At 70.1% G+C, this 18,786-nt stretch overlaps 1 protein-coding gene across 27 annotated transcripts in view; it reads right to left on the reverse strand.

Moving 5' to 3' along the window:
* The window catches only part of PLEC (plectin), a 68,965-nt gene that overhangs the window by 14,815 nt on the left and 35,364 nt on the right, over positions 1 to 18,786 (reverse strand). For 11 of the 27 annotated variants that reach the window (XM_041123048.1, XM_030011561.1, XM_030011579.2 and 8 more), the window contains 31 exons: positions 16,991 to 17,052; positions 15,967 to 15,981; positions 15,467 to 15,556; positions 15,038 to 15,073; positions 13,232 to 13,309; positions 13,025 to 13,117; positions 12,516 to 12,682; positions 10,961 to 11,076; positions 10,723 to 10,829; positions 10,528 to 10,647; positions 9,802 to 9,897; positions 9,239 to 9,366; positions 7,318 to 7,411; positions 7,067 to 7,221; positions 6,574 to 6,880; positions 5,974 to 6,051; positions 5,616 to 5,777; positions 4,334 to 4,438; positions 4,007 to 4,102; positions 3,795 to 3,920; positions 3,164 to 3,316; positions 2,914 to 3,068; positions 2,654 to 2,780; positions 2,361 to 2,544; positions 2,085 to 2,242; positions 1,611 to 1,789; positions 1,263 to 1,401; positions 824 to 1,180; positions 628 to 711; positions 360 to 464; positions 17 to 115 (listed from right to left, as the gene is read on the reverse strand). In XM_041123048.1, the coding sequence (XP_040978982.1) occupies positions 17 to 115; positions 360 to 464; positions 628 to 711; positions 824 to 1,180; positions 1,263 to 1,401; positions 1,611 to 1,789; positions 2,085 to 2,242; positions 2,361 to 2,544; positions 2,654 to 2,780; positions 2,914 to 3,068; positions 3,164 to 3,316; positions 3,795 to 3,920; positions 4,007 to 4,102; positions 4,334 to 4,438; positions 5,616 to 5,777; positions 5,974 to 6,051; positions 6,574 to 6,880; positions 7,067 to 7,221; positions 7,318 to 7,411; positions 9,239 to 9,366; positions 9,802 to 9,897; positions 10,528 to 10,647; positions 10,723 to 10,829; positions 10,961 to 11,076; positions 12,516 to 12,682; positions 13,025 to 13,117; positions 13,232 to 13,309; positions 15,038 to 15,073; positions 15,467 to 15,556; positions 15,967 to 15,981; positions 16,991 to 17,052 (3,971 nt within the window). The remainder of the gene's footprint in view (positions 1 to 16; positions 116 to 359; positions 465 to 627; positions 712 to 823; positions 1,181 to 1,262; positions 1,402 to 1,610; positions 1,790 to 2,084; positions 2,243 to 2,360; positions 2,545 to 2,653; positions 2,781 to 2,913; positions 3,069 to 3,163; positions 3,317 to 3,794; positions 3,921 to 4,006; positions 4,103 to 4,333; positions 4,439 to 5,615; positions 5,778 to 5,973; positions 6,052 to 6,573; positions 6,881 to 7,066; positions 7,222 to 7,317; positions 7,412 to 9,238; positions 9,367 to 9,801; positions 9,898 to 10,527; positions 10,648 to 10,722; positions 10,830 to 10,960; positions 11,077 to 12,515; positions 12,683 to 13,024; positions 13,118 to 13,231; positions 13,310 to 15,037; positions 15,074 to 15,466; positions 15,557 to 15,966; positions 15,982 to 16,990; positions 17,053 to 18,786) is intronic. The other 16 variants (XM_041123049.1, XM_030011574.2, XM_030011556.2 and 13 more) reach the window with 3 other exon arrangements.

An 18,786-nucleotide genomic window follows, 5' to 3' on the forward strand; every position in this document is an offset into this window, starting at 1 on the left:
CACGCCGCTCCCCTACCTCCTCCTCCTCCAGCCGCCGCAGCGTCTCCGTGATGAACTTGATGTACTGGCTCGTGAGCGTGGTCAGCTCGCTGTACCGTGTCCGCAAGTCTACGTACTGTGGCAGACGGCAGGGGTCAGCAGGGAGGGAGCATGTCCGTGGCAACCCCCCACCCAGCTGCCCAGCACCCCAGCAGTGGTGGGGCCGGACGGAGGCGAGCCTGCGTGCCAGCCCCCCCGTGCCCACCCCTTTGGCAAAGGGCTGCAGCCCTCCGCTCCTGGGGAAGGAGCTGCTCGGGATCAGCCGCGCAGCGGGACCCGTGGGGCGCCCCAGGCCTGCACGCAGAGGGGCCCCCCCTCACCTCCTGGATGATGCTGTCAGACGCAGACTGCACTTTGGGCTTCTTGGCTGGAGAGGCCATCGGCTCCACCTGCGCCTTGAAGCTCACCAGCTGCAGCTCATAATCCTGCCGGGGAGAGGGGTCCTCAGCACGCTGGCCAGCATCCCCAGCGAGCCCCCAGGTCGTTCGGGGCCGCCTGGCACTGGGCTACACCTCCCCAGTCCCACGCCTGCCCCAGCACCCCCAGGGAGGCCAGCCCGGAGCAGGCAGGCACAGCCAGCGGGCACACCTTGATGGCGTCGATGTACTGCTTGGCGTAGCGCTGGCACTCCTCCACCTTCTCCTTGTTGCGGTCGCACTCCTCCAGGAGTTTCTGGGGAAACGTGTGGGGGTGAGCTCAGGCGCCCCGTGGCCGCCCCACTGCGGCCAGGGATGGCTGAGAGCACCGGCCAGGCCAGCACCGCTCGCCCTGCCGCGGCTGCTACCTTCTCCTGCAGCAGCTGCTCTCGCACAGTCTTGCTGTCGGTGATGGGCACTGCCTGGATTTTCTCCTGCCGCTGCTTTGCGTCCTGGATCCACTGGAGGAGCCCATCGCAGCTCTCGCGGTAGTACCGCAGCTGACGGCCCAGCTGGTCCAGCTCGCGCTGGCGCAGGTCCGTCTGGGTGAGGACAGCCTGCCAGCGCTCCAGCAGCTGCTGGACTCTCTCCCGGTAGCGGTCCAGGTCCACGTCACGTTCGCTGTGGCCCCTGACCATCCGCTCGTTGACATCCTTGGCCTTGCTCAGGTCGGTCTCCAGCGTGCTGAAGAAGGGCTGATGCCCCTCTGCCTGCGTGCGCAGCCGCTGCGGCAGACAGAGCACGGGTCAGCCCTGGCCCCGGCTCCCCCCCAGCTCCCCCCTGGCACGGTGCTGCCCTAGCCGTTACCTTCAGCTCGGCCTTGCTGGCCTCCAGCTCCTTGAGGTCAGCCGGCACGGTCTGCACGTCCTTCAGCTGGTCCTCGTACTTCTTGACCAGCTCCTCTGCCCCCTGAGTGCTGCGGATCACCAGGTTGATGGTCTTCAGCCTGCAGAGAAAGGAGATGGGCTCAGCCAGCGCCAGACAGCAGCATCAGTCGGCACACAGCCAGGAGCTTATGGGAAGGGAAGGACGCGCCGGCACAGCCAGCTTCCTCCAGACCTCATCAGCCCACCCCTGGCCCGACCAGGCTCATCCCAGCTGATGCAGCAGTTTTCCCCAGCCCAGGATGACCAAGGAGCCGCGCAGGGCACTCACTTCTCCAGGTAGATGCTGGAGAGGCTGTACACCTGGTCCATCTTCTGCAGGGTGATCTCCAGCTCTGAGCGCAAGACAGGGGCCGAGCTGGCCTGCTCTGGTTGGGCCAGCACCTTCTCTGTCTTCTCGCTGACCTTGTCCAGATTCTTCTTGATGCCCTCCAGCTCCAGGTGGATTTGCTGCAGGGAGAGGAGGGTCTCTCACTCCCTGCCTGGCGCCCGCCAGCTGCAGTTTGGGGCCGAGCCCTGCCCGTGGCTGATCCCCCATATAACACTGTGCCAAACTCCGTGTCCTGCCAGCCAGGACCTGGCCCGCAGAGCCCCCGGCCACCCCCGACCCCAGAGGAGAAGGAGCAGAGCAGAGAAGGGGTCTACAGCCCACCAGTGTGGGCAGACAGACACCAGCCCCGCTCTGGGTGCTGAGGTTCCCATCCACGTGCATTGCACACCTGCACACACGTGCGTGCATGCGTACCTGCTGCTCGCTGATGCGCTGGGCACACTCCTTGACCGGGTCCTTGTCGAGGGGCAGGCGGATCTTGTGGATGGTGCGGGTCTCACAGCTCTCCAGCTGCAGACGGATATCCTTCAGCTGGGAGATGTAGTTCTTGCACAGGGACTCATCCTGCTCTCCTGTGGGGACAGCGGGGACAGGTTAGCAGCTTCCCACTCTGTTCGCCCTGTCCGCATTGCCAGGGACAGAGGGGATGCCCCAGGGAGCACACAGGGTGATGGGGAGGAGGGGGCTCACCTTTCTCCTGGCTGCGCAGCAGCAGCTCGTACTTCTGGGTGCAGGCGTTGTACTCGCGCTCCACGTGCAGCCGGTCATCGGGCTGGAAGCTCTGCGAGTCCTGGCTGTCCCGCAGGAACTCCTGGTAGTGGGTCTCCAGGCTGCGCAGGACCTGCCGGCACTCCTCCACCTGCATCGTGCGGAACTGGGGGGGGGAAAAAGGGTGCTGTCAGCCCCCACCGCTGGAGCAGGACCCCGGGGGGAACCCCCCCGGGCTGGGTGCTGCCCCGTGCCGGCACTGGGGGATGACTCACTGTCAGGTGGGACCAGGACTGGATCTGCTGGATGTCGCGGATCAGGTACTGCCAGGACAGTAGGCTCCTCATGTCCAGGTGCAGCTGGTGCCAGAGCACGAGGAGGTGCTGGTGGGTGGCCTCCAGCCTGTGGAGAGGCGGCGTGAGCGGGGGGACCCCACGGCAGAGCGGGGAGCCGAGGACGGTGCCACGGAGCCGAGGACGGTGCCGTGGAGCCGACAGCGTGGCCCAGGAGTTGGGGGGGGGCAGCTGGTGCTCACCTGTGCACGGCATCCAGTGCCTCCTTGTTGGGGGGTGGCACGAGGAAGCAGACGGAGGGGACGATGGCCTCGTTGCCAGCGGCGCTCAGCACCTTCCACTTGTAGGGCTGGGCGTTGCTGAGCAGGGCGCACTCGTCGTTCTTGTGCACCGTGATCTGCGGGGCCAGGGTGGCGTGAGACCCGGGGTCGGGGGCTCCCCGCACGTCGTCCCCCCTCAGCCCCCCCCCCAGCTCCCCGCTCCCCCTCGCACCTCCATTTGCTTGTAGTCGCAGACGGCCTGGATGGGTGGGCGGCCCTGGAGGGGGGTGCTGGGGCTGCGGGGCTTCAGCTGGACGATGGCCTTGGCGCGGCGGGCCAGCCCCGCTAGCTGCCCCCCGTACTCCGCCAGCTGGTCCTTCTGCTCCTGTGGGCACAGTGGGGTCAGGGGGTGCTGCCCCCCGTTGTGCCCCGCTGGGCAGGGGGAGCCCCATGGTGGGGCGGGGGTCCGGGGAGCGGGCGGCAGGGTGGGGGTGGGAGGCTCGCCCACTCCCACTGGGGCCCTGGGTTGCGGATGGGGGGGTCACTGCAGAGAGGGTCTGCAGTGGGGAGGGGTATTATAGGAGGGGGTCACTGGAGGGGACGGGGGGGGTCACTCCTGCAGCAGGGTCTGCTTGTTGGGGGGAGGTCACTGCAGCGGGAGGGGGGGTCACCCCAGGGTGCTGCAGCGGGGTGCACATATTGGGGGTCACCCCTGAAGCTCTGCAGTGGGGTGCGCATGTGGGGATATCACCCAGGCACCCTGCAGCTGGGCATACACGGGGGGGGGCCACCCCTGGGGCTGCAACGGGCTCATGTGTTGGGGGGGGTCATCCCTGGGGCTGCAGCGGGCGGGGGTCACTCACCATGCAGTCCTGCAGCAGGTCCTCCAGGCGCGTGACCGTGATGCTGCGATCGCACGAGTATTTCTTCTTCATGTTCTCCTGCGTCTTCCTCAGGAACTCCTCAGCCTCCTTCACGTCGGCAAAGAACTAGGGGGGGGGGGGGAGTCAGCCAGGGTGGGTGCCCGGCCGGCCGTGGGTGTGCTGGTGGGGGCAACCCACCCACCCCACCCTACCTGGAAGTAAGCGCTGTTCTCCTTCAGGTGGGCTTCGATGCAGCAGCACAGCTGGAGCATCCAGCTCCACTGGGTCTGCAAGGCTGCCTGGAAGGCCTGAAAAGGGGACGCGTCACCCTGCCCTGCCCATACCGGCACCGGCACCGGCACCGGCACCGGCACCGGCCAGCCCCAACCCTGCTGCTTCTGCCCGCTGCCAGCCCCCACTCAGCCCAGGCCGCTGCCTGCACTGCCCACTGCCCCATGCCAGTGAGCCGCCGTGCCCACCACCCCACGACCGCCACCAGTGAGCTGCAGTGCCCCAGCCCCCCCCAAAGCCCCCCTCACCTCCAGAGTCTGCCTGCCCGGGTGCTCCTCCCGCAGCAGCCGGTCCCCCGTGCTCTGCAGCTCTTTGATTCGGCGTTCCCGCAGCTCCAGCTCCCGCATCAGCCCCTGGCACAGCCCCGAGGGGGGGGATGAGCGCCCGGCCCCCAGCAGGGCACGCGTGTGTGTACACATCTGTGCACATCTGCGTGTGCCCGGGATTGAGGCACCTTTCTGCCCCCACTCCGGGCACTCTGAGGCTGCCGGGGGCTACTGGGGACAAGCTGGCGGGGGATGCTTGGGGTGGGGGGTGTTGGGTCCAGCACCCACCACAGGAGCCTGCTGGGGTGGGGAGCTGGGGGGCATGGAGAGTGGGGGGGGGCAGGGATAGGGGCACTGGGGGACAGGGTTTGGGGGGGGTGAGGGAGGGGGCTGGGAGTGCTCAGGGAGGGGGACACAGGTGCTGGGGGTGCTCAGGGAGGGGGACACGGGCTGGGGGTGCTCAGGGAGGGGGACACAGGGGCTGAGGGTGCTCAGGGAGGGGGACATGGGAGCTAGGGGTGCTCAGGGATGGGATATGGGGGCTGACGGTGCTCAGGGAGGGGGACACAGGGGCTGAGGGTGCTCAGGGAGGGGGACACGGGGGCTGGGGGTGCTCAGGGATGGGATACAGGGGCTGAGGGTGCTCAGGGAGGGGGACACGGGGGCTGGGGGTGCTCAGGGAGGGGGACACAGGGCCTGTGGGGCTGAGGGATGGGGCTGGGGATGCTCAGAGACTGTGGGGTGGGACGGTGGTGCAGAGGTTTGCAACACCCCAAGTCCAGTCTGGGGGATGTGCGACCGTCAATCGATGTGCAAGCGCAGCAGATGCAGCAGAAGCAGGGTTAAGGGGCTGGGGGTGCTCAGCTGCAGAGCACAGATGTGGTTTCAGTCAGTCAATCGATAGCGATAGCGCGGGGAAGAGTGACTCCAGCCCCAGATCAGACAGCGAGGAGATAACGAGCAGAGCTGGCACGAGGAGGAGATAAGAGCAGGGCTGGAGCCTCGGCAAGCAGCACGGCACAGCGGCGCAGCGGTGTGGCCAAAGAGCATCCTCTGCCACAGGGTGCAGAGGGCACCTCCAAAAATCTGTCACCGCCAGGCCAGAGGGACAGGGACCGTGTGAGGACAGCCACATGCAGGGACAGGGAGGGATGGGGACAGTGCAGGACAGCCACATGCAGGGATAAGGACAGGGGCAGGGCAGGACAGCCGTGTGCAGGGACAGGGAGCGGACAGGGCGGCACGTCCCGGGCTCTCTCCGTACCGAGTAGTTCTCCTTCTTGGCCGTCATGTTGGGGTTGCGGTCGCTCCAGTCGAAGTTCACCTCCTCCTCTTCCTTCTCGTTCAGCCACATCAGCTCCTTGGTGGCGGCGCTGACGAAGCCGTGGAGGCTCTCCAGGTGCCGCAGCCGGGACTTGGAGGAGTTCTGGGGACGGGCGCAGGGGTGGGCTGCCTCCGCACCCTCCTCCCCGCACCTCTCCCCCATGTCCTGCACCTCCTCCCCGCACCTCTCCCCCCCACATCCTCCTCCCCGCACATCCCCCCCATGTCATACATCCTCCCCGCTGCAGGTCACCCCATGTCATGTCCTGCACCCCCCCAAACCCAGCCCAGAGCCTCACCAGCAGCTTGGCATACTGCAGGTCCAGCTTGCCCAGGCACTCCCGGTAGGCGTTGCGGGGACCGGGGGAGAGCTGTGCCTGGGGGAGATGTGTCGTGAGCGCGGGGACCTCCCGTCCCACCCCCTGGGGACAGCAGCACCCCAGCCTCCCCAAAGCACCCCGGCCTCCCAAAGGTGGGGTCCGGGGAGAGACCCTAATGCCGGGGAGCACCGGGGCAGGATCGCGGGGCAGGGCGAGAGCCGTGCACGGAGGGAGCAGCGCCAGCCCCGGCAGCCCCTCTGCACTGGCAGCAGCGCCCGCTCCCATTGCCACGTCCCCCTGGCTGAAGGTGGGACAGCGGGCAGTGGTGGGGGGGCAGCCCTGGGGCATGAGAGGGGTAGGGGGGCAGCGGGGTGCCCTCTGCCCGTTCAGGGCATCCCAGGGCACAGAGGGGCTCCGGAGCGGGCAGCCAGCGAGGGCAGAGCTGGGGCCAGGGCGGGGCCAGGATGGGCTGCTCTTCTCGGAGCCCCCCACCAGCCTGTGTGCAGCCACAGCACGTCAGGGACCCCCGGGAGCAGGCGTGGGGGCAGCCCCGGGGAGACCCGGTGGTGGGCGGCTCACCTCGTCGGCCCGCGCCCGCTCGATCTTGGTGCGGAACTCCTCGATGGAGTGGTGGAGGCCACGGTGGCTGCCCAGGTGGGACTCCACGGTGGGCAGGTCCACCCCCCACTCGGCCGCCGCCAGCCGCCGCTGGTTCTCCTCCACCCAGGCCAGCAGGTCCTGCAGGTACCGCAGCGTGGCCTCGTCCAGCTCCTGCCGCGGCCGCTGCCCCAGCGGCACGGTCACCGCCGCCGCCGGCGCGCCCGACTTGAGCCGCAGGTTGTACTCGGTACGGATGGCCACCAGGCGCTCGTGCAGGCGGTACACCCTGCGGGCAGGCAGCGCGTCGGCACGGAGGGCGTGGGGACATGCACAGGGGACGTCGGGGGCACAGGGGACGTGGGGGGCACAGGTCGTGGGCTGTTCCTGCAGCCAGGCGAGCGCCAGGGTGCCCTGTGTGGGGCACGCCGTGTGGGCCATGCCGCGGCGGCACCGGCCGCCAGTGCAGCCGTACCTGCGGTACATCTGCTCCCCCTGCGGGTGCCGGCCATCCTTGAGGGTCTGCACGTCGTTGAAGAGCAGCCGGATCATGGCGTCCGCCTTGTCCAGGTCCCGCTCGATCTCAGCTGCCTTCTGCGGCGGCTTCCCCGCGTTCAGCAGTCGGACATCCTGGGGAAGGGACGTGGCCAAGGGCAGGGTCAGGGGCAAGGTCAGGGCCCTGCGTGCCGCCCGGCCCCCCCCCCCGCAGCCGGAGCCGCCGCTCACCGACTGGAGCAGGGTGTCAGCCTGGTTGAGCTGCTCCTCGCAGAGCCCTGACTCCATCTGCAGCTTGCTGACGATGCGCTGCAACCGCTCCAGCCTGCGTGGGGAGACGGCGTTGCTGGGGTCAGCATGCGGGGACTCATCTCGTCCACGCACGGCACAGATCCTGCCCCGTGGGACACCGATCCCATCCATGCATAGCATGGATCCCATACCCGCATAGCACAGATCCTGTCTGTGCAAGGCACAGATCCTGCCCCACGTGGCATAGATCCCATCCATGCATAGCATGGATCCCATACCCGCATAGCACAGATCCTGTCTGTGCAAGGCACAGATCCTGCCCCACGTGGCATAGATCCCATCCATGCACAGCACAGATCCCATCCATGCACAGCACCAATACTATCCGTGCACAGCACAGATTCTGTCCATGCACAGCACGGATGCCGTCCATGCACAGCAAAAATACTATCCGTGCACAGCACAGATCCTGTCGATGCACAGCACGGATCCCATCCATGCACAGCACGGATACTGTCCATGCACAGCACAAATACTATCCATGCACAGCACAGATCCTGCCGATGCACAGCACGGATCCGTCCATGCACAGCACGGATACTGTCCATGCACAGCACAAATGCTATCCATGCACAGCACAAATACTATCCGTGCACAGCACAGATCCTGTCGATGCACAGCACGGATCCCATCCATGCACAGCACGGATACTGTCCATGCACAGCACAAATACTATCCATGCACAGCACAGATCCTGCCGATGCACAGCACGGATCCGTCCATGCACAGCACGGATACTGTCCATGCACAGCACAAATGCTATCCATGCACAGCACAAATACTATCCGTGCACAGCACAGATCCTGTCCATGCACAGCACGGATCCCGTCCATGCACAGCACAAATACTATCCATGCACAGCACAGATCCTGTCGATGCACAGCACGGATCCCATCCATGCACAGCACGGATACTGTCCATGCACAGCACAAATGCTATCCATGCACAGCACAAATACTATCTATGCACAGCACAGATCCTGTCCATGCACAGCATGGATCCCGTCCATGCACAGCATGGATCCCGTCCATGCACAGCACGGATACTATCCATGCACAGCACAGATCCCGTCCATGCACAGCACGGATACTATCCATGCACAGCCCGGATCCCGCCCCACACAGCACAGACCCGTCCCTGCACACCCAGCAGGGACTCCGCGCCAGCCCAGCTCTGATCCTGCCCCTGCAGACCCGGATCCCATCCCCGCCCAGGCGAGGAGCCCCATCCCATTCCCATCCCGCTCTCCATCCCCAATCCGCTCCCCATCCCGCTCCCGCCCGCGGGCAGAGCTCCAGCCCCACCCTGCCCTGGCTGCCCGCCTGCCTGCTCAGCCCTGCTGCCTTCTCCTGCCTGCGCTGCCAGCCCCGGTCCCGCTCTCTGCCTGCGCCCCCGGCCCCGGCGATGCCTGGTCTCCCTTGCTGCGGTGCGAGCCCCCCCGGTGGGACGGGGCACGGTGCCGGCGGCACGGCAAAGCCCAGCCTGCGGCACGGCCACCACCCCCCGGCTGCCGTGCTGTGCCGCGCTCGGGGCCGGCGGCAGTGCTGGCTTCTCAGAGGCAGGCAATGACTCATGCACCCTGTGGTTCCATCGCTGGCGGGACGGGGGGGGGGGGCCGGGACACCCCACCCCACCCCGGCGCAGCCCAGCGGCTTGGCTGCGTGGAAGGGGGAGCGGGGACACCCCACCCCACCCCGGCGCAGCCCAGCGGCTTGGCTGCGTGGAAGGGGGAGCGGGTGCCAGCCCAGCTCCAGCCCCCCCCCCCCGGCACCATGCACAGAACCGGCAGCCCCCGCCGCCCCCGCCACCCCGGTCGGTGCCCCCCACCCGCGGCACTCACCTCTCGAACTCGGCCCGCAGCAGCTTCTCCCGCTCCAGGACGGCCACGTGCAGCTTGCCCCATTCCTTCTCCACGTCCAGCGGGTGGTACCCGGGGGGCACCTTCAGCTGCCCGGACTGCACAGCGCCCTGCATCCCCCCCGGGTTCGTCAGACCGCCGGCCCCGGGACCCCCAGGCAGCCGGCGGCGGGGAGCAGCCCCAGCCGTGGGTGCCACGTCTCAGTTGCTCCATGCCGGAGGCAAAGCCTCGTGGGAGCCATGAGATGGGAGAGGCACGGGATGGCCTCCGCCCCAGCGGGGACACAGCAGGGGCGTGCCGAGTGCTGCCGCAAGACCCCCAGCGTCCCAGGACCCCCGGCTTCCTGGGATCCCCAGTCCCCCAGAACAACCCAGCGCCCAGGATCCCAGACCCCTGGAACTCGCAGCCCCTTGGGACCCCCAAGAGCCCCGGGACCCCTGGTCCCTCAGGATCGCACCCCTGCCCCGGGACCCCCAGCCCCTCAGGACCCTGGCCCCCCAGGACCTGCAGCCCCACAGGCACGGCCAGCGGCGGGTGCCGCTCACCTCCAGGGACTGGAAGATGGCCTTGGAGCGGTTCTTGTCGGCCTCTTTGGCCGGGAGCTCGGTCTCCTTGAACTTCAGGAACTGGCGCCAGAGGATCTGCCGAGAAGGGGGCTGCTAAGGTGGGCTGCACGGACCCCCGGGTGCCGCGACCCCCTGCTTGGGCAAATCGCCCCCCCAACCCCCCCACTATTTTCTATGCGTGTGGAGCCAGTGGGAAGGAAGGGGCCGGGCGGGGAGCTGGTGTTTGCCACTGGTGACTCACCATGAGCCTGGAAAGAGTGAGTCAGTGGGGCCCTCCCTGCCTGGGGCGCCCCGGCTCTGCCGCGGCACAGCTGCCCGCTCCCCGGTGCCTCCCGGCCAGCACCGGCACCGGCACCGAGCCCCCCGCTGCCCCACAGCCCCCCAGGGCCAGGGTGCACGGACCCAGCTGGGGCCGGGACCGGCGGCGGGCTCAGAGACAGGCAGTGCCGTGGCCACAGCCGGATCTCCCCGTTCCGCGCGGAGCCGTGCAACCCCGAGGCCGGCATGAGCTTGCAGCGCGGCGGGGCTGGGTGCGTGCCGGCCCGGGGTTGCCCGCACCGGGAGGACTCGCCCCGGCATGAGCCAGCCCACGGCCAGGTCGCCAGCCAGCTGGGCCACCGCCAAGCACCTCCCCAGGCACCGGCACGGCTCACCGGAGCCTTTCATCCCCCTGCCAGCACTGGGGCACCATCCCGGCTCCCTCACCTCGATCTCCTCATAGCTGGCGGGGAAGCGGCGCTCCTCGAAGAGGACGGTGTGCTGGCGGATCCACTGCAGCAGCAGCGTCACCACCTCATAGTACTCCTGCCAGCGCAGCTGCAGCTCCTGGGTGGAGGGATGCAGGTGGGGACGGGCGCCCGCCGCGGGGGGAGGCAGACGCCCCCCGGCCCCCAGACTCACGTTGGCCTTGACGCCGTCCTGCACCTCGGGCACGCGGGGCATGGCGTCGTAGAGGGAGGAGACGTAGGTGATGATGGACTTCTCGTCCGGCTGGGGCACGTCCACGTCTGGGGAGAGGGAGGACCGTTGCGGGGGGGGGACGCGGGACCCCGGGGTGGAGAGGGATGGGGGCTCTGCGGGGTGGCCCCCCACCCCCCCAGGACGCCGTGCCCTTGCAGCCGGGTGCCCCTGCCCATACCTTCAGGGTCCAGCAGGCGCGTCACCCCCAGGTCCCGCTCAGCCACGGTGAAAGCCTGGTCCAGGTTCTCCAGGTTGCTCTGGCGGTACACCCGGTTCATGTCGATCAGCATGGGCCTGCGGGCAGCAGGAACGGGTCAGGGGGGGTCCCGCCGGGGACCACGCAGCAGCTGGCGGCAGGGTCCGTGCCGGCGGCCGCTCTCCCGCCACGCCTGGCAGACGGCCGGGCCGGGGGCCACAGGCAGCGCCCTCCACCCGCCCTGCCCCACGGCGCAGTTTTCCAGCAGGCGTGGGCGCCAGTTGTTTGGAGAAACACCAGGGACAGCGGGTCCACCCCCCCAGGGGCTGCCCTGCACTGCCTGCACCTCTGCCGAGCCACCCCACGCCCTGCACGCCCGCGCCACGCGCCGGCGAGACCCCGCACCTGGCCCAAGGGCACCGGGAGCCAGGGCCACCCCGACGGCCCCGAGCACGGACCCCGGAGCAGGCAAGACCCCCCGGTCCCACCGTGGGGCAGGCGGCAACCCCGGCCCCCCCAGCCCGCCGGGGGGTCCCAGCCCCCGGCCCAGCCCAGTGCCTACAGCTCCCTGAGGCGCAGGCTGTGCTGGATGGAGTAGAAGGAGCCGCTGATGCCGGGGGCCGCCGGGCACTCAGGGACGTCTTCGCAGACCATCACCACCCCGTCCTCCGCCCCCGGCAGAGCCCGCGCCGAGCTCCCCGTGCCGCGGCGCCGCGGCTGCTTCCTGGCCTGATGCCGCCTGCTCCGCTCCATGGCGGGACCGAGCTCGGTGCAGCAGTTGGTGAGCTCCTGCCGTGGCGGCGGCTTGGTGCGGAGTGCGGCACGGCTCGGCGCGGCTTGGCGCGGCACGGGTGCCTCCTCCCACCCTGCACGGGCGCGGCACGCCTGCACGTACTTGCGTTCCCCAAAGGTGCGCGGCGGCCCCGGCAGGGCCCGCGGGGGCCTGCCTGCCTGCGCCCCGGCATGCTGCGGAGGGCACGGCGCCCGCTGCCCGGGGGGGTCAGCGCCCGCCTGCCCACGCAGGCAGCGGGTCGGCAGGTCGGGTGGGAGCGTGGGAAGGTGGCTAAACCACACGGCTCCCCGTACCGCCACGGCACTGCCGGCACAGGCCGATGGGCTGGGACTTGTCGAGAGCACGTGCCTGCGTCGCCCCAAAGCGGGATCGGCGCAGCTGGCCCCGCCGGCGGCTGGTCCCAGCCAGCACGCGCCTGACCCACGCATGGCATCACCCTGCACCGCCGGCTGCTGCAAGGGGCCAAATCCTGCCAGCACCGGAGCTGGGTCCTCCACAGACCCAGGGGCTGCTCTCCCCACCATGGGGGCTGGGAGCCGCTGCTCACCCAGGAGCCCAAGCCAGGGGACGGTTGTGCCAAGGGAGGCTCGGCACCGCAGGGACAGGGCTGGGGGTACCGGGTCCCTGCCAGGCGGATGGGAGCTCTGTGCCTGCAGGCAGGTATGGTGCTGCCCAACCTGGCCAGCCCGGTGCACTGCCCCGACATGCGGCGGCCAGTAGCCGATCTGGCTCCGCTCCACCTACTTGTGCCGGTGGATGATGGCGTTGAAGAGGCGCCCGTCTCGCCAGCTGGTAGTGAAGTTGTCGCAGCGCAGGCCCTGGTAATCCTCCACCATCCGCTGGGACCAGAGCAGCAGCTTCTCCTTGGCTGTCATGTCCTCCGACTGCCCCGTCACCTGGATGTCCGAGATCTGCCGGGACAGGGAGGGTTACGCCGGCCCATCCGCCAGCTCCCACCGCGCACGGGCGCGCTTGCTCCGTGGCGGCTGTCTCCTACCCCACTGCAGCCTCCACCAGCGATGCCCCAGCCCCACCACCACCCTGTTCCTGCCCCATGTGGGGGACCAAACCAGCACCGGGGACCCCCCCCCGGTCGCTGCAGAGCCCCAGCCTCCCGGCACCGCCGGCACCACCCTCAGCCCCACCATCGCCACATTCTCCCCAGGCCGTGGCACGGCGCGTGGGCACAGCCGGGCGCCGGCGGAGCCCCACGGTGGGCACGGGGCCAGCGCCGTGCCGGGCTCTGGGCTCACCTGGAAGTGGAGGATGATGGTCCAGATGAGCCCCAGCGTCAGCTTGGGGTTGCCGTCAGCAATGTCATCGTTGCGGATGTTGACCAGCTTCACCTGCGAGGCCAAGGCACGCTGTGGCTGCAGGGAGGGCGAGGAGCGCGCCCCAGACCCGGGGGTCCCCGGGGGGGGTCCCGCCAGCCCGGCAGCCCTGTGACCCCCCCCCCTCACCTGCCGATGCTTCAGGTAGTTGAGGGCGATCTGCACGTTCTGCAGCTTGTGGAAGCGCATCCTGCCCTTCTCCCGGGGCTGCGGGGAGAGCGGGGGGGCGATGAGCCGCGGCCCTCACCGGGTACATCCCGCCGCCCCCGGCTCACCCGCGCATGCGAGGGATGCTGGGCACCGAGCACCGCGGCCCACCCCGTGCACCGGCCCGGCCCCTCCCGGCGCCGCACATGCCGATGCCACACGCCCTCTGCACTTTGTCCCCATGCCGCCAGCGGGGAAGGGACGTTCCCCGCCTCTCCCACCACAAAGCTGCCAGCCGGGGCCAGCCCAGCCCAGCCCAAACTGCCCCCAGCCCTGGTGTGGCACCGGGGCCACCGGCTGCCGTGCCAAGAGAAGCCAAGCGCCAGGCACGGTGCAAGAGCAGCGCCCACTGCACCCCTGCACGGCAGCCCTGCTCCCCGTGGCGTCCGTTCCGGGGGCCCAGCAACTCCCCACGCCGCCTCGCTGAGCCCAAAACGCCTCAGCTGCCTGTGCCGGCAGGGCAGGCAAGAGGAACGCAGGCGCCGGGCACCCCATTGCCACAGGGAGCTGGTGCCGGGACCAGGGCCTGGGTCCCCCGCAACGCATGTGGGCATCGCAGCCGCTGCCCGGGGCAGCTCTGCCGAGCCGGTCCCGGCCGAGGTGCCGCCGTACCGCCATGCAGGAGGCAGCGGGCAGCGCGGACCCACCAGGAAATCCTCTGCCCGTCCCGCGGGGCTGCGGGCAGGAAGCGCTGCCGGACCAAACAATGGCAAGCGCAGCCGGCCTCGCCGCCGGATCCTGCACCCGCGCTTCCTCGGCCATGCAGCAGCACCGGCCCCACGGTGCGGACACAGCCAGCCCCACAGCGCGGGCACAGTCCAGCCCTGCTCTGCCCCTGCCCGCGGCATCCCGGCAGCACCGCTCGTCCTGCCCTCGCCAGCTCCTCGTAGCCCGTCCTGCCCGCGCGGATGCGGCAGGGCCGTGCTGGAGGCAGCACACAGCTCGCCGGCACGCTCCGGTCTCGCCCCACGGCAGGGACCAGGCACCACTGTGCTGGGCGACCCCCCCAGCAGGAACCTCCCCACCCCTGCGGGTCCCCGGTGGGGGTCCCCTGGGCAGCCCCTACAGGCAGATCCTGCCTAGACAGACTCCCTGTACGCGCCGGCGCCGTGGCAAGGCCCGACGCTCCACCGGCAGCGGCTCTGCCTGGCCTCGGCTGCTGGAAGGGCTGGGGAGCCCCTGAGCCCCCCACGTGCCACTCAGTGATGGACCGGGGTCTCTTCTGCCCACAGCCACGGGGCACGAGGGAAACGCAGCCAGTCGGGGCAGGGTCCGGCCCCGGCGGGAGAGCCGGGGGTGTCAGCGGCCGCAACACCATCCCCCTCGCCGTGTGCCCCGGGACCTCCAGCAGCCCCGAGGAGCTGCGGGGCCGGGTGGCATGTCTTGCGGCAGTGCCAGGAGCCGCAGCCCTGCTCTGGCCTCGTGGGAGTCCCAGCCCCATGGCACTGCTCCCGGTGATGCCGCGCTCCTATCTCACCGCTGCAGGCAAGGCCCAGCCCAGGGAAACCCGCCCTAGCCGGCACTTGGGCTCAAACACCCGGCTGACCCCGCTGCCAGAGCGCCCTGGGGTGCCGACGCGCCTCCCCCCGGCACAGCATGCGGCGGTGCTTCTCCTCCGCACCCGCACCGGGACGGCGCGGCCGCGCCGGTGGCGGAGCGTCTCCCGGTCGCGGCGGCGGGCGCTTGCCACGCGGGGCCATGCGGAGAGCAAACGGCAGAACCACTCACCAACCGCAAGTTCCTGATCACGTCGCGCTCCCTCGGCTGCCCGGCCAGAGCAGTGCAAAGAGAGGAAGGAGGCAAAGGCCGGAGGGGGACGGTCAGGGCAGACCCGCCGACAGGAGCCCAGCGCGGAGAAGCAGAGAGTTCACCAAAGCAAAGAGACGTCCGGGCGTTAGAGGCCGCGGTGGGGCCGGGGGAGCTGCGGGATGGAGGGGGGCGGGCGCGCCGGCGAGGCTCGGGGCGCTCCGGCACAGTGCCGGGCAGCTCTCCGGGATGGGATGGAAGGCAGGGAAGAGGCCAAGCGGGAGAAGGGTAGGAGGCAGATGCGGGAAGCAGAGGATGGGACGGCTGGCAGCCGGAGGGTCCCGGCACGCGGAGCCGGCGCGGGGGAGCGGGGCGGCAGCAGTGCGGCAGCGGGATTGGCGCGGCACCTACCAGTGTGTCCCCCGAGAGCACCTCCAGCAGCGAGATGAGATTGTGTCCATCCCGCAGGTCCTCGTAGAGGTCGTTGACGTGACGCTGCGCCTGCGGGGATGGGGACGGCGTTACGGGGGTGCCGGGAGGGGCAGCCGAGCCCTGCAGAGCCCCAGCACCCCCCCGCTCTGTTGTCCCCCCTGCCCCACGCCAGCCGGCACCAAAACGGGGCAGCCGGGATGGGAGCCCAGTGACCCCCCCTACGTGCAGCAGGCATCCACACGTGTCCCCAAGCGCAGCCTGGTGCCCCCAACCCCGTGTTCCCGCTGCCAGCACACACCGGCATCTCCCCCCCATGCCCTGCGGACCAGCGGCCGGGCTGGGTCCAGCATCAGTCCGCCACATGCGGGGACCCGCTGCCCACCATGCCGGTGGCCGTGGGGTCCGGCCCCAGCGTGGGGAGGGGAAGGTGTGAGAAGAAAAAGAGCGTGGTGGGGGCAGCCAGAGAGGGAGAGACCTACCTCTGCTCGCCAGTGCTGCGCGGGGAGAGGCAGAGAGAAGAGAGAGAGATTAGGAGAGGCAGCAGAGAGGAGGCAGCCCCAGGGTGGGCAGGGGGCAGCCGGGACCTGCCCCGGGCGGCGGCACCCCACGGCAGCACCGATGCCGCGGGACCGATGCCACAGGGTCGGGCACCCGGCATGCGGGGACATGTCCACACGCGGGGGCTGGGGAGACGTCTTGGCACGTGCCAGGCGCTGACGTGGGGCTCTGCCCGCCGCGCGGCGGGGACAGGCACCGGCACGCCGGCGGGGCCCTGGCGGGGTTCGTCTGGGCGCGTGGCGCGGGCGGCACGGGGAAGGAGCGGGGAGAGGGGAACGGCTGGAGACGGGAGAGCGGGAGCGGGACGGGAGCGAGCGGGGCAGGCGCTGCCGAGCGCAGGCAGCACGGTGGGCATGGCTCCCCCGGGGCAGGCAGGAAGGGCGCGGGCACCCTCGTGCCCAAAGGAAGTCGCGGCGGTGCCAGGGCGGAGAGGGCGACCGGCAGAGCTGCCAGGCTCCGCGGCATCAAAGCCTGCAAAAGGTCCCCTCGTGCCCGGGGCTAGAGCACCATCCCCTCCCGGAGCCAGCATGGCACGCGTGGGAGGGGGCGGCCGGTAGCTCCCGGTTTGGCCCGATGCCTGGCACGGCCACGGGACGGCACAGCCGGGCAGGGGAAGCGAGGAGGCAGGGCAGACAGCTCCTGCCTGCAAGGGCCGCTGGCGCTGCCCCCAGCCCCAGAGCCCCCCACGGAGGCAGCCGAGCGGCCTCAACCGCTGCCCGCCTGCTGCCGAGGCGGCAGGAGCACCGGCACAGGTAGCCGGGAGAGGCTGTGCCGGCACAGCGCTGCCAGGGGCCTCCGCTGCCCACATCCTGGGGTGCTCTGCCGGGCTGGCACGGCGGGGACGCAGCTGGGGATGATCTGGTGCCAGGTGCTGCCGCCGGCACAGCCCGGGACTTTCCATTGGTACAGCTGGGGTTCTGCAGAAGGCGGCGCGCGTGCCCGTACCTTGATGAGGTGCTTGTTGACCCATTTGGTGAAGGTTTTCTTCTGGACCCGGTCTCGCTCATCTGCAAGAGAGGAGAGGGCAGGGTGAGGAGGGGGGCACAGGGGGTCCCAGCGCGGCGGTGCTGCCGGCAAGAAGCGGGCCCCGCCGGCGGCATGGCTGGCAGGAGCGCCGGCGGAGGAAGCGATGAGCCAACCGCTCTGGGGAGCCGCAGTGAGTCACGGGGCGTGCAAGGGGAAGGAAACAGTTAATGTGGATCGGCCCCTGCGTGCCTGCACCACCGCAGCCCAGCAATGCTGAGCAATGCCTGCAAGAAGCAATGCCTGGAGCGGGGAGGGGGGGGGAGGCTGCCCAGCCCTGGCCTGAGCCCCCCCCCCCCCCCGCCGCCGAACCACAGCGGGGAGACCAGGGAGCCGCCCCAGCACAGCCCCAGGCGCTGTGTGCATGGCCCAGTGGGACGTGTGGGGGATCGGGGCGAGCCCACGGGGTGTCTGCACCCCCAGGCACGGCATGTTACCCTGAGTGGGATGTGGAGGGGATCAGGACAAGCCCATGGAGTGTCTGCACCCCCAGGCACGGCATGTTACCCTGAGTGGGATGTGGAGGGGATCAGGACAAGCCCATGGAGTGTCTGCACCCCCAGGCACAGCATGCTCACCCTGTGGGATGTGGAGGGGATCAGGATGAGCCCACAGGGTGTCTGCACCCCCAGGCACGGCATGTTCACCCCAAGTGGGATGTGTAGGGGATCGGGGCAAGCCCACAGGGTGTCTGCAACCCCAGGCACGGCATGCTCACCCCAAGTGGGATGTGGAGGGGATCGGGACGAGCCCACGGGGCGTCTGCCCCGGCACAGCCCAGGCGCCGCCTGCCCAGCCCCAGCTGTAGCTGCAGGGGCCGTGGGGCACTGATGCTGCTCCCGGCCGCCCCAGCGCTGCTCTGCAGAGTGGGGACAGACCCAGGGGCTGCTCAGCCCCGTCCCTGGGGCAGCTCCTCCGGGGGCACCCACAGGGACCCCCCCAGGACCCGTCACCCGGAGCCGGCAGCTTTCCCTCCTGCTCCCACGGGCAGCGGCAGGCAGAGCCCTGGGACTCCCCGCGGGGCTGCCCACGCTGCAGGCAGGGTGTCCCCAGCAGGCATGGCAGGGCCGTGGGGCCTGTGACTCACGGGCACTCCCTGTCCACTGCCCTGTCATTAGGGGATGGGATGGCGACAGCTGACGCACCGGGCTGGGCACCCGGGCTGGCACTGCCCGCAGCCAGGCGGCCCCCCCCCGCAGCCCCCCCCCCCCCCGCCGACGAGCACCCATCCCGTGCACCCCGCTAACGAGCACCCATCTCGCCCATGCCCGCTCCCCATGGGGGGCAGCTCGCCCTCCTCGCCCCGCTCCCCCTCCAAGACCCCGAGCGTCGCCGCCGAACCCAGGATGGCCGGTGCCACACTCAGCCCGGCACAAAGGAGGGTTTGGTGGCAGGAGGGGACACCCCGAGGTGTGTGGGGCGATGCCACCACCCCTCCGCAACACCCCCCCTGCCCACGCCGTGGCGATCCGGCGGGGCCAGGATGGCGCGTGCCAGGTCTTGCCCCGCTGGAGCGTGCCGGGATCTGCCCATGCAGCACCCAGCGCCCCATGGCCGGCGCCCGGCCCACACCCACCCTTCCCAGGTAAGCGCACCGGTACCCGGGGACACCGGACACCGCGTCCCCGCCGGACCCACGGGCGGCTCGGCGGCAAGGCCGGGGCGTGACGGGCAGGGAAGCGATGGCCGGGGAGTGGCAGCGGTGCGGGAGGAAGGAA

This window comes from Aquila chrysaetos, chromosome 4 (assembly GCF_900496995.4).
Source record: "Aquila chrysaetos chrysaetos chromosome 4, bAquChr1.4, whole genome shotgun sequence".
NCBI lineage: Eukaryota > Metazoa > Chordata > Aves > Accipitriformes > Accipitridae > Aquila > Aquila chrysaetos.